Genomic DNA, 15,000 nt, shown 5'->3' on the forward strand with positions numbered 1-15,000 from the left:
TATAACAAGTAACTTTGCATTCTTCCTGCTCAAATCACACTTGATCGGGGCCAGTCTTCTATCACTGTATAATTCAACACTCTTTTTCAAGGATAATAGCACCTGATGTTACTATGCAAACTATGTTTCTTACGCTACCCAGTGTTTCCCAACAAATAAACACATGCATGCGTGTAAACACCTGTTATTCACCCATCTGGGGGGTTTAGGGTAACAAACACACATACCACTGAAGTATGTTTAATACCCAAGAGAATAAACACCGTGCACGTTACTTCTCAATGGGTGGCTAAGAATAGTGATAAAATATAACAAGTTATTTTGCAAAATTTTAATTGAACCAATGTATTTCAGTTGTCAACACACTGTCTTAAGTACAGTACATTGTTGCTGAATCTAAACAATTTATATATGCACCTTATTTTTAAATATACATACAGTGGAAATAAGAATTAAATAATTATGCTCGAGAACATTCAGACATATACTTTTTTTAAAACAGCTGAGAATTCTTAATATCAACGACGTTTTGTTGGTAAACATTTTCCAATGTAAATAATAAAAATGTTTTTTAATGATTCTTATTAGTGTCCACAGCTACAGGTACTTATTACTCTCAGAATTAAATACGTAATTATTTAATTGAAACAAGCAGTAGGGCAAAAGGGACACACGTTATGTGGGTGGCACATTTGGTTGTACAACAAACATTCAACTCTCAACTCACTTTTGAGTTTTTTTTCTAAGCAACTTTGAGACCTCTCTCTGGCAAAAATCATTTCCCCCTCTACGATTTAGGCAGATTCATTCTACAATCTTTAATCTATGTAAAATCAGTTGTATCATAACTTTGGACTGTTAATATGCATTTATTGCTCACTGGTATAAGAGAGCTTAGAGGTTCTTGTGACTACCAACCTGTGAAGCAAAAACTGCAGAATTCACAGCAACAACTGATTTACCTATAGGCTTTCCTTTACTTTAGCTTCAGTGCATTCAGTGCCATTTGACAGTCTCTAAAGGAAACCTGCTTGCGTGAGAGCAATTTGAAACGGATTAACACTGTCTTGTGATTGTGAAATTCTCCTCCCCAGTTTTTCAATACATCCTAAGCACAACATCTACAGAAGGAGCTCTCAGCCAAGGCATAAAGCGAGTGCTTAAAATGGTCACTTAGTGAAGACATTTTTTTTCAACCTTGGGAAAGGTTAAATAAGTTCAAAAGAACTGAAGGACAATTGGGCATAGAAACAATAAAAAAGGACAAACAGCCACTAACAGAGCTAAATCATTCATTACGAGCCCCAGATTATTTTCCTGTCTGCTTATTTGTTTAAATAATAGCAATAAAAAACAGAATTAAAGTGTATAGAAATGGCTCTGCTCTGTAAAAGTGAAAGTCCAGAACTAAGGCTTCTAGCTGTGACAGGCCTGATGTAGGCCCATTCCAGAGCCTGGGTCACTGCAGAGGTTTGATAAGGTATAACTTCTCTCCGTGTTCACTGGTGAAGATAGGAGCTTTTTTGTAGTGTTCCACCAGCTCATCCATGGTGCTAAAGCGCCGCTGGCCAATGCAGTACACGCCATCTACAAGCTGCACTTTGAAATGCTTATTCTTTCCTGATGCTTTGAGTGATACAGAGAAATCACTTGGCTGTGGAGAGAGAAAAAACAGATACAAAGACATGAAACATTTACTGTACTTTTCCAATTACAGATCAATTAGTTAAAGTATATGATGTACACACAGTCTTGGCCTTTAAAGATTATACATTAATTTGTTAAATAGCAAACCATTTATACTTCTCACTTATTACATTCATTCATCCATTTTTAATCACTAATAGGTCCAATATATGGCTGTGGTGAGCAAAAGCCCATCAGACCATAGATACAAGACAGGCGACAACCTGGACAGAATGCCAGTCTCACACAAGGCACAGGTACTAAAAGTGGTGATATTTAGAGATACCAGAGAACCTACACTGCATTTTTTGGACTAAAGGGAGGGAAAAGGTGCACCGGGAGAAAGTCCACATGGTCAAAGTGATGAGATACAAATTTCACAAAGAAGGCACCTTGGATCAGGACCAAGCCCAAAACCTTAATGACAGCAGGACTAACTGACACATTACCATGACGTTAACCTACTAAACCCCTAATTCAAAATTATTTGTCATTGTTTCCTTATACATATTTAATTATTGAATGTTAAACAATCAAAATGAACGAAAATCATAGCTACATTTATTCCAAATCTCACAAACAAAAACCCAACGGCAGTGTCAAATAAAGAGCAGTAATGTTACAGCATTTATTTTAAGATTGTTTTAAAAATTAGTTTACTTCAAAATGATGTGCATGTTTAATTCTGAGCCTTTAAAAATACTTTAAATCAATCCATAAGGTCAGTTATGAACCAGTCAAGTTGTACTTTCCAGTATCACAGCAGCGAGCAACAAAGCATTCTTAGTTTAGAATTCAATTCATTCATCTATTTCCTAATGGCTTCTTCCAATTCAGGGTTGCGGAGGAGCCTGAGCTTACACTGACAAGCAATGGACAAAAGGCAGAATACACCCTGGACAAATGCCAGTCCATCTCAGGGCAAATGCAGACAAAAACTCACACCAGTGCCTATTTTCCCAGAAGCCAGTTAACCTACCAGTCTTAACCTACAGTCTTTGGACTGTGAGAAGAAACTGAAGCACCTGGCGAAAACCCATGTGAACACAGGGAGAACATACATAGTTTAAAAGTCACACATTCTAACAACCACCTTAAGAATAACGTGAAGTCAGTGTTATGCCAGTTATACCAGTAGAGTAAAAGAACTGTCATTTGAAAAGAGTCATCAAGGAACATTCTAAACTTTCATTTCTATTTAAGAAAGATTAATATCACTGCCCAGTTAAAGAATGTGACTTCTTTCACAACTGCAGTCACATTTATTAATTTTGATGGTTTTTGTCAAATGAAAATAATGATTTTGGAGCATAATGTAAAATGCATCTATGCCATCTAGTGGCATCAAGAGAGAGTACACAACCTATAAGCCCTAAAGCTTTGAGACAATGTAATGGGTATTAATGCTCATAACAGAACATGGAACGTGAAACATGTAAACCGAAGTCACGGGGATTTCTCCTGTGGCAAGAAAAAAAAGTTATAAAATTATTTTTGTTATCAAAGAGCAGAGGAAGCAGAAATTACACTTGAACGTATTGTCTTGGGCAATTTGAAGACAACATTTTCTACACAAATTATTGAAAAATAAATCAGGGAGAAATGAAGATGAAGATGACATTTAGTTTTTCACTGATACAAAAAAATTCAAAAGCAGCAGATAAATTGTAAAGTGTCCTAATTCCTGTCATATATTTTCTCTGTGGTAAAGTATTTCCAAAGCAGACAGCTGGGTGCTCCTGCAATGCAAAGAATAAATGTTTTCTATTTCTCCACTGGCAATCTATTTTCACCATTTATAGTACTCAAGCCCCAGCCTCCCTGTTGGGAAGAACAGGCTGCTATCAAATTGTCATTCTGATGCAATACCTGAGAAAGAAGTACAACTTTCAGGCATGTTTTCAGGCAATGTAAAACACAAAAACAGCTTTTCACCTTGTGAAACCGAAGTGTAAAGACAGACCTTTAGTGCTAACAATGTGATACATAATTTTTGCTGATCATGATCTGTCCTGCTGGCAACAAGTTACAGAGATGTGCTGTTGGACTGTAACCAAAACATCCTGCTCTGAATCTGTCACTGATAGCATTCCACCAATCACACACAGCCATTCTGAGTCCCCACCCACACCTGGCAAATGGAATAACCCAAGTTGTTTAACAGTCTCCAGGTAGGTTTTATATGCTGCTATGACTGCAGTGTATTCACTGGGTGAGCCACTAAAGAGTTCATGATTTTCCATTAATAGATCTTTTATCTTCTAGAGTAGAAAATTTAAAAAGTTAATAAAAAGTAGAAGCCACAAATGCCATGCAGGAGCAAAACATTGGCACAGTGCTTAGTATTGCTGCCTCATAGTGTTGGGACAATGGATTCAATTCTGGACCTGAGGTGCGTTCTCTGTTGTTTTTATATTGTCCCTGTGTTTGCATGGGTTTCCTCCGGGTACTGCAGTTCCCGCTCATAGTCCAAACACATACTGGTAGGTTCTGAGAAGACTGGCCCTAGATGTGCGTGAGTGCGCGTGCTCTGTGATGGACTGGCGTCCTGCCGAGGGTGTATACCCACCTTGCACCTGTGGCTTGTTGAGAAAGGCTCCGGCTCTCCTGTGACCCTGTACTGGATGAAGTGGTTAGAAAAGGAATGGATGTACAGCATAATCCTGCTCAGAGACCAGTTATGAATTTTCATATCTTAAACCACAACCGTCTTCTCTCTTAAAATTTCACTCTAATGTATTTTCAGCATTCTTGTTTTTAGTTGTTTTGGAAGAAAGGTGTATAGAAATTGAGATTCTACACATTCCATTTCTTAATGTCATGTGCTGGAAATTGTTTACAGCACAGTTTTACTCTCCAGCATACTGAAGGCCTTATCAAAATTACAATCCATGTCCCTTGAGGAAATATGATATTATTTTACATTATTTGCTAAAAACACTGCTATGCTGGCTGAAGAGCAGTTGTCTGAATTGGTCATATCCAGGATGAGCTTATTTGAAATTTATGAAAAACATGACTATGGTTTGAGAAAAAATATGATACAGTGTATATAGATTTTGGATATTAAACATTTTTGGTATAACTGATTATTGATCATTCACAACTGACTGTGATGCACTCAAGAGGCTTTACTGCTATATAAGCACTAAATCCTGACTGCACAGGTGACTGACCTATGACTGAGACCAGGTGAAAATGAAAAACTTAGAGAGGACCATATACCCCACTTTTGAAAATAAGACTTTATGCCATTTGTATGTTCAACACCTCAAATGAATTCATCAGCAGTGGAGCCACGGTCTTCTTAGTGATAAATCAAGGTTATGTGTCAGTGACTATGACATAAATGTGCAGAATGATGAGCACATTGGTGTGTATAACAGACCAATTAATGGCAAGGTTTTAAAAGTGATAGTCTGGTCAGGGAAGTCTAAGCACTACAGAACTCCACTCGCACTGATAAATGGCAACCAGACTACATGGTGCTACATTGAAAAAAGCCCTGGGATCTCACTTGTTGCCCTTCCAATATGTTCATCCTGATGTGACACATTCCAGCACACCAACAGTAATACTCATGGTGCTCATGTAACAATGGCTTTCTTCAGAGATGGGAATGTGACCTTTATGTTGTGGATAACCCGCTTGTCAGACTTGAGCCCTACTGAAGATTTGTAAGATTTATGAGTGGAGCTGGAATGAAGTGTAGTGTCTAGGACTTAGAAACCAGGGAACTGGCACATACATGTCCAGGCTTTATGAGAAGAATTGGACAGAAATCTTTGGTACAAAGCATGTATCACAGATGGACAATTTCATTGCCTTCAGCAATGGCCACACACAGTATTTGCCTATAATCCTTCAAAAAGATTAACTATTGTTATTCAACATAATGAATGTATCGATAGGCATGTCTGTACAATAAAATATCAGTGTATGTTCTACAAAGAAAATATTACTTTTATTAACTGAATGCATTAAAAAGTAATTATATAGCATAGTCTATATGCCATTGTTGATATTTGGTGTATATGTCAGGAGAGCAAAAACATGTTATTCTATTTACTAATTACTATTCATTCTATTCATCTAATTACTGCTGTATGTAAACAGATTGACCTCACTAATGTAGCTGTGGTATGTCCCTGATTTGCATCAACTCCTTATTTTACCCAGCACACTACTTACCGAAGATTCGCTATCCCTGACAAGAAAATCCCCTTCCACCCCTCGTTCATTGAGGGCACACTCCGCCTGATGCCGGGTGATGTTTCCATAGTACCAATCCTTGCCAGCGAACTTGCCTGTAGGGGAGGGCCCGGTGTAGCTTATCTGAGGAGAGTGGGAGCTGCTGGAGGCAGAGCCATCGCTCAAGATGACCACATAGTTTTTGGGCACCAGGCCCACTTGTCCCCGGGAGTTTTTACATTTCCACCACTCGGGGTCATTCTCGGGTTTCTCCACCACCTCCATGGTCTCTCCCTTTTCAAAGTTCAGCTCCTCTTCAGTGACGGAGCTGAAGGGATACAGAGTCTGGACAAGGTGGAGGACTTTGGTGTTCTGGCCGTTGCTGACTGTGGCGCCCTGTCTCGAGGAAAGGAAGCTGGGGGAGTCAGCTGAGGCCTCATCCCCTTCCTCCACCACGTAGTTAGAGGGGAACCAGCCCACCTGGGTCCCATAGCTGCCCCTCCACCAACCATCGCTACATTTCTCCATCACCGTCACCCGGGTGCCCTTCACCAGCGTCAGCTCATCCTTGCGTTCAGCGACATAGGCAAACTTGACGTAGGCAGGGATGTTGAGGTCATAAATGCGGTCAGCACTGCTGCCGTTAGAAGGGTACTCAGCATCTGTGCTGGGAGTGGGTGAGGCATCTCGAGCACTTGTCTTCCTCTTGGTCTTGCCCAGGCCTGTCCAAAGACAAAAAGGAAAAACACTAGGCTCCGTCAGGTTATAGTCTATTAGCCCTTTGTTGCACTGTGTATAATGTAACATCTAAAAAAATAATAATTTTTTCCATCTTAACAAAAAAAAATAAAAATGCCTTTACATAGCAGTCTCCAATTATTGCAATTTTCTGTTTGCAATCAAGTATAATGACTATATAGAAATGAATTGGTAAAAAACAATTTAATGAGTACAGAAGATAAAATGACTGCAGAGCAAGGGGGGCCTGTGTTGCAGTCCTGGCTAAGGAAATATAATCGACTTCTTCGGGAACCGATGACTCAAAATAACAAAAGAAAAACATATGGCTCATTATTAAATAATGTAATCAGATAATGCAGCATGTTTATGAACAAAAGCATGTAGATTCAGAGAGTTCTACATTGATAATCATTTAAAAAAATAAATTTTAGTCTAATTTTTAGTTTTAAAGCTACTAGTTTAAAAGTTTTTTTGATTTCATAACTTTTATAGCAGTCATTATAAAAAAAATAACTTGTGCAAGAGTGAAAAAAAAACACATGCAACAATTACAGATCACAAATGATTTGTTTGTAGTAATTGCAGGAATATAATAAACAGGATTAGGACAAAACCACTGTTTCAGCATTAAAAATGTCTCATAAATTGATATTGATTCCTACTCAAATTATTGCCCAGTTTAAGAATGACTGAAGGCTATATCCAAAAAAAGATAAATGTTTAGAGTTGTATTTACAACCCACAGACAAGTCTTCCAAAAATGCTACATTCTTACTAAATCCTGTTGAATCTAATAGGAAACTGCAACAGAACCTCCTCATGGTGTGAAACATTAAAATCACCAAATCTGTCAAGAAGAACTAAGTGGTCTAGCAACACAGATTCAGTGTTTTCTGAAGAGGTAGTCTAAAACATGTCACTGCACCACTTATCTCTAAAATATTAAGGGAAATACATAGGTCAGGTTTGAATTTAGTGATCAGAAGAATTAGGGAAGTAAAATGATGCCTGAAGATTTGAAACATGAGAACCTAGTCTTGGTCAAGATTTTGTAGTACAATGTTACGTAGTAAGACAAAAGTAAACTACAAAGTTCTTCTTATATAGTTTCCTGTAGTTTAAAAGATGTATGTTTTGTAGGAAGTAGTTTGACCGTTTAAGGCGATTTAATTAAGGTTTACCCCACACACCCACACAAGTCCAAAGTAAAGATGTTAACAGGAAAGACAATTCACTGCCTATTGAGGACTCTTTGACAGAGCATTTATATGTTCATAATGAACATAATGAAGATAAATGTCTGTCATATTTATTCATAAGCTACAAGGCATAGTCTTGCAAGACCTTCAACATAATTATATCGGTGCATTCCCTGGGTACCCAAAAAACAATCTGGAAGACAACACCTTGAACAGTCTTCACAAATGACAGCTCATGCACATCTTTGGCACTTATCAGTAACAATGAGGTAGGAAGCTCAGACTGGTGACAAGAAACTTCACAGCCTTGACATCTCTGGAGCTGTGCATTTCCAGCATAGTTCAGAGGCAGTAACCTGCAACCTTTTTTGGAGCAAATAATAAGTAAAAAATGTCAGTACCACAAAAGGCTAATAAAGACAAGGCAAGAATCTGAGGAGTGGACATTTTTTTAAGCATTGTGAATTTCAAAGTAGTTAGGACATCATTCATATACAGTATTTAATATCTTCATATTAATATTCTATTGTTTATACAAAACTATGGATAACTAAAGCTCTTCACAATAACCACTCGGCCACAACAGTAAAAGAATGACCTCCCACTGAAGAAGCTTGCACGGTAAAAGCCCCAATGAAAAAAATGTAATCATCTGAGTCTTATATTACAAGAAAGTGACCGTCAAAAACCAATAGTTCTTTATTGATCTTTTTGATAAGCATTAGCATTTGATTAGCAAGAAAAATGTGGATTGATTACAGGGAATACCTTTTAATAGTCTTCTAAATCTGCTGGGTGTTATAGTCTATCTTGACAAGGCATCACCTATACACTTAAATTAAACCATCCACAGAACAAATGTGTCAATACTCTCTAAGGAAATATTTTGTCTTTCTTAAAAAAATGTTTGAAAAAAGGAAGGCAACATACCAAAACATAGTATGACTACCATTAAACTGTCATGTTAAGAAACATGCAATTTTCATGCTAAGGTCATTCAACACTGTCAGTATACAAGTCACAAGATAATTACACAAAGCATTACACACAGACTAAAGCATTATCATGTTTTAGGTTTCCTTTAGGTTTGCTGTTTGTGTTGCTTTATTTTTGTGCACATCATATCAAAAAACAATGTTACGTTTTTCCCATTTGTTTTGCATTATGAAGGATTTTTGAAAGTATTAGAAAGTAACTTGCCAAGTACAACTAAATACATTAGAAGGTGCTATGTTTAACCAACATCCTTTTAAACATTTAACATTTGCACAGTGGTTCTCAAACAAGAAAAGAATTAAGTACCCCAAGTACGGTATATAAACAATTTATCATCATTGTGCTTAGAATCTCATCAAGAAGTTCAATCTGCATTAAAACATTTATATATGTCTCATTATAATGCAAATTTTAAACAATTCATGGTTAATTTACTGTTTTGAGTTAAAAATAATGCTGAGTGAAAAAGTGAAATTGCAATTCTTGTGTCAAAGGCCATTTTCATACAAAATTGCAGTAATTCTAATACAATGGCCTTTCCTAAAGAGTGATGAGAATTTGCTCTCCAGAGTGTTAAGACAGGTAAACATAAAAGTATTGAAGGGACTTCGCTCAGACCCTGGCAAAGTCTTGATATTTTGTTGCTCTAATATTTTCTGTCTTGGCACTTTGAAATATTAACTAGTATATAATAATAATTGCTTACACTTATATAGTGCTTTTCTGGACACTCCACTCAAAGAGCTTTACAGGTAATGGGGACTCCCCTATACCACCACCAATGTGCAGCATCCACCTGGCAGCCATAGTGTGCCAGAACAATCACCACACACCAGCTATCAGTGGGGAGGAGAATGAAGCCAATTCATAGAGGGGGGTTATTAGGAGGCCATGGTAAGGGCCAATGGGAAATTTGGCCAAGACGCTGGGGTTACACCCCTACTCTTTTCGAGAAACACCATGAGATTTTTAATGACCACAGAGAGTCAGGACCTCGGTTTTACGTATCATCCGAAGGACGGCGCCTGTTTACAGTACACTGTCCCCGTCACTATACTGGGGCATTAGGACCCACATGGACCCCAGGGTGAGCGCCCCCTGCTGGCCCCACTAACACCTCTTCCAGCAGCAACCTTAGTTTTTTTTCCCAGGAGGTCTCCCATCCAGGTGCTGATCAGGCTCACACCTGCTTAGCTTCAGTGGGTTGCCAGTTGTGAGTTGCAGGGTGATATGGCTGCTGGCGTTATAAGTTATATATATAAGTTATGTAGTTATATATGTTATAATCTCTGCGCAATAAAATGGTTCACATGCTTTCAGAAGCATATTCTTAACTCTGTAAGGTTCCTCAGTCCGGTGGTGAATGTCAAGCAAATAATTAAGACTGAAGAGCTTTCAAAACAACTCCGGAATAAAGTTGTAGAAAGGCACAGACCCAGAAAAGGGTAAATAAAATAAACAGCCCAAATCGATCATTAAGAAGTCCAAGGTGCTCCCAACTAAGCTGACAAGCATAAAGGGATCTGGTTAAGGATGCCACTGTGAGCATAACACTGACTCTGAAAAAACTAGTGCTCAATGAGTGAGATATCCATGAGCCAATTCTAGCTTATGAACTGTGGGAAAAAGGAAGACATTACTGAAAAAAAAAACTTCTTAAATCCTGCATGAAATCTGAAACAAAGCATATAAGTGATAGAAGAAACAACTGGCAAAATTGAGCCGTGACTTGTCTGACCCTTACTAGTCTTCATTTTGAGCATTCAGGTTTCAAATAAAATACCAATTTAAAAAAATGTGTACGCAGCATTTTGTAATTTCACAAAATTCAACCACTTATAAAGGGTCTGAATACTTTTGCAAGGCCTCGAGTATCCCAGTTAATCATAGTGCATACTAGCATTTGTTTAATAAGCTGTTATCCAGGATAACAAGGGATGTGAGCTTAATGAACGTTAGCAGCACTTCCTCACATAATTCAACAAAAGAGGCAATTATCCTTTGACCTTGCCTAACTCAGACAGTCTTGCATAAAAATACAGTTTGCAAAAAGCTTTAAATACTGCAAGGAAATATTAGGAAGTGTTTAAAAAATAAGACCTTAACTAAAATATGTTTTACAGTTGCTCATGGCACTGTAATTTTGTAATTGACAAAAAATATTTTAAAAAGTAATTCTCCATAGTACTGAGACTTTCCAGGACAGTAATCACAATATTCAAGTGCATAGTTGTGTCAGACAGCTGAAGAAGGCTCCTCAGCCAAAACGCATGCTTTTCTTTTCCTTTCAGCATGGAATAATCCTTTAGCTGTTCCCTATCATACAAGATTGTCTCGAATTTGTCTTATTTCAGTAAAAATGAATGCACTGGTGCTTTTGTACATAGGATCTAATTTAGACACATTAAATAGTTTAGGCTACAACTATATTTTAATAGCTACATACCACTGCTGTCTGAATGAACATTTAATATCCTGTTATGGACTACACAACAAAAGAGGTCTTTTATTTCTCTTTCTCTATAAAACAGCCTAACAGTTTAATCTACAGTACATGATCCAGTATCCAACACTGTTGCACAATATGCAGGGCAAGGAACTGCAAACCTTGCTAAAAATCTCATACTTATTTGTGTCCGTTTTACTCAGTAACATGAAACTGAATCCAAACTGGATATTAATTCAGGCAAAAATCTTTGAAAACTAGATATTGGAAAATCTTGCCATATTTGCAGCATTTCTTTGGAAAAGAAAGAAAGCAGAATGAAAAATTGCCAATGAAAAGCAGAATAATTAAGTGCTTTCCATAACCTTTAGAATGCCATTTTTACCTAAAGTTCATTGATCCTTTATTTCTTATGAATAAATTGAACCACATTTTGAAAAAATCGAAATACCAATATTGATTTATCAAAATCTTTATTCATACAGTCTGTTGGCTCCTTAAAGCCTTGAAACATGAGCTAAATAATTCAGAAAGGACTTCAGTAATAAATTGATTTTACATTAACAGAACATGATGTAAATCAACGTGCGCAATTTGTGTGGTTGCCTTTTTTAAACAGTATTCTCAAATTTTATTAAGGGTGCATTTGAAGCAGACATTAATACTTTTTCCGCACAGAGACTTAGTTGCTTTTCTTCAACCAAATAACTGTAAAAGTATGTTTGTAAGGGAAAATATTACTTTATTAGCAAAATAATAGCTTAGTTATTATGTATTGTTTTGATTTCCAAACAATATTAACAATTGCAATTAATTATCTCTTTTAATAATAATCCAGGTGCTGAAACAAAAACAATAATATGTTTATATGCATATGTAATCATTTTATACAAGACCTATACTTTGCCTTCTTAGAGTAGTGATTAATTCACAAAGAGGTAGTCACAAAAACAGAGAAAGCTGAATGAAGACCATATGAGAACAGAATTATCTTTACAGTTACATAGACAATACTATTCAGAAGTGATCATCATTAAATTATCAGTATAAATAATTGAACAACATCCATTATAAAACGTGTTTGACAGAAAATGCTTCTTTTCACTCAAGATAACACAAATGAAAATGACTACATACAGGACCTACAAACGTTCCTAACAATTGTGTCGCCGTAAGAAATTACATGTATTCTCCAGGCTGCAAATTTAACTTGGAGATCCTGCCAATACTGTATTACAAAACTGTGTTCAGATAAAGAATACAGTATGTTTGCCATGCAGTCAGCTGAGGGCAGCATCTGCTTTGACAGAGACATTCCCACTAGCAGAAGTCTGCCACATCTCAAGCTTCAAGGTCTGAAAGGAGCTCTGGGTACTAACACAGAAGGACTTTTAAGTACTAGAAGTGTTCCTAAGCCAAATTAAACATGTCACTTGCTGTTTTTGAAAACTCTTCAGAAATCAGTATCTAAAAGGGTAACAGCATAACCCATTTTTTTGTTTTTCTTGATTTACAATTCAAGAACTGTCATTTGAAATAACTAAGTTGGCAAACGTACAGTCAACTACTCAGTGACTTCTGGCCTCACACAGGGAAGTTATTCACCATGACTCTCTGCCAAGTAAGATACCACCTGTGGTCTTTAACAGTCAGCCAATTCATGCATGAAGAAGGCAACTTATTTTTATCAAAGGACATGGTAACAAGAAAGAGAGTGGCTATTTGAAAATAAAGACCAATAAATGAAAACATTAGAGTTAGTATCAAACAAAAGATTGGGATACACTGAATAGAAATTTTAACAATGATTTGTTGATTTTAAAGTGCATCGTCAGGATCTGTGCTTGTTGCCTCTATAGTGCTTATGGTTGTGCTGTAACAGACATAGCTTTAAAATCGAAACCTCCTTCTTTGATTCAGTGAATTGTATCCAGTTTTCTTTTCAGGAAATGAAATTTGGAACAATGTTACACTCTTTAAACATGAGATAAACTGGACAAATCTGACTTCAGTCGTAGCTGGATTTAATTTATTAGAATGTTTCTGTTTTTTATCACTTGAAACAATTAACACAATGCTGACTGATGGGACAGACAAAATAACACCTACTGTATAACTTAATACTGTTTTTATGAGGACAATCTCTACAATTCGGTGATTTATACATTAGAAACATGCAGAGGTTAATTCCACTCTGAAAAGCAAAAAAAAACAATTCTGTATTAATCGTGACTTATTCCATCGCAGTCAGTATGCTGACACAGCTCTTTTGAAATATTGTGGCAAACTAACTAAACCACTTAGAAATAGTTCGTAAAGTAGACAACAGTGCAAGGGCTCTTATTCCAAAGTGTAGAGGGAAAGAGCAAAGTGAAACATAGTGTATTGTAAGAAACAAAGACAGGAATATATGTTTAGTTGCAAAAGCATAATTCACCTGTTAACTATAATTTGGTAACAATAATGAAGGTGCAAAATAACCCTTTACAATTACGACCCATAGGTTTACTTATTTTTGGAGTGTGAAAGATATATATTGCCTTTCATGACTGATTTCCCAACTAAGAAATACATTTTTTTATTTTGTTCACCTTTTTGATTTATGTTTTATCATATTAAGATATAGACATGCCTGCATACATTTTGCAATTTTTATCTTCCTTAATTACAGATAATATGTTAGACAAAAAAGACAGACCTTATATATAAAATAGTAAAAAGGTGCATTAGAGTTACTGAGGCTTAAAAATTGTATTACATTAACCTGAATGCCCCAGTAACTGTTCCCTTGACAACAAAAGACTGAACCTACAGAGCAAGAAACACAAAAGGAAATGAGAAATCTACCATAATATAAACTTCCTAAAAGCCGCAAAATTTGATTATTAAAATAATTTTAAAAAAGCTATTATAAACCTTACAAATTAAAACATTAAACCTTTTGAAAATAGATTTTAAAGAAAGAAATCAATGTGTATATACTATGCATCAAAATCTAAATATCTATTAGTAGGCCAGAGAAACTTTAAAATGTTTAGAACTGGGGGATAAAATGGAACATCCTAAATTAACAGATCTTAAAAGGATATGAATGCAATCAAGCAGTGAAGATGTACTCTGCAAGAAAACCTCTCTATATAAATCATTTATATTTATAGGATGACAGATAAGAAAACAATGTGAAACTTCCCAGAAAGCCATTTTATATTTAGGGTTGTGCAATAAATAATGCTGCCAAATTCCCTTAAATATTCTTTTTATGCAGTTATAAAGGCTGAATGTTTTAGTGTTAGGCTTTATGTCTTTAATTTCCATAAATAATGAAATCTGTAGTCCAGTTTCATTTATCATTAAGAGATTAACAATCCAAACACCCACCTGGTTATGGAGCTTTAGTCAGTACATACAGTACAGGTTCAAAGCTAAATACAACATTCACAGGAGGAACACAACTGACTTTGTCATTAGAGATCCCACGAAACATGTTTCACTCTAGGCTTAACCATCGGTTCTACCTGAGCTTCCCCCTTAAATAAACTGGTGAAGAGAGATCTCACTTCTCTATACGTGTGTTGTGTAGCTATGGTGCTTTGTGATACGTTGCAATGAAAAACGCTTTATAAATTCAAATAATAATGAATCATGATATGTTCGCCCTATGCTGTGCTCTTCAACCTCAGCTTTCTGACCTCAAGGACAAAAATCAGTGCCAAAATTATACAGATGCACCTAGAATAATTC

At 36.4% G+C, this 15,000-nt stretch overlaps 1 protein-coding gene across 6 annotated transcripts in view; it reads right to left on the minus strand.

Annotated features, from left to right (window-relative positions):
* Positions 1-316: 316 nt before the first annotated feature.
* The window catches only part of LOC148675894 (cytoplasmic protein NCK2), a 90,211-nt gene continuing 75,527 nt past the window's right edge, over positions 317-15,000 (minus strand). For 4 of the 6 annotated variants that reach the window (XM_088597457.1, XM_088597467.1, XM_088597476.1 and 1 more), the window contains 3 exons: positions 5,878-6,599; positions 4,256-4,306; positions 317-1,654 (listed from right to left, as the gene is read on the minus strand). In XM_088597457.1, the coding sequence (XP_088453583.1) occupies positions 1,460-1,654; positions 4,256-4,306; positions 5,878-6,599 (968 nt within the window). In that variant the 3' untranslated portion in view covers positions 317-1,459. The remainder of the gene's footprint in view (positions 1,655-4,255; positions 4,307-5,877; positions 6,600-15,000) is intronic. The other 2 variants (XM_088597493.1, XM_088597484.1) reach the window with 1 other exon arrangement.

Source organism: Lepisosteus platostomus, chromosome 2, assembly GCF_059453375.1.
Source record: "Lepisosteus platostomus isolate fLepPlt1 chromosome 2, fLepPlt1.hap1, whole genome shotgun sequence".
NCBI lineage: Eukaryota > Metazoa > Chordata > Actinopteri > Semionotiformes > Lepisosteidae > Lepisosteus > Lepisosteus platostomus.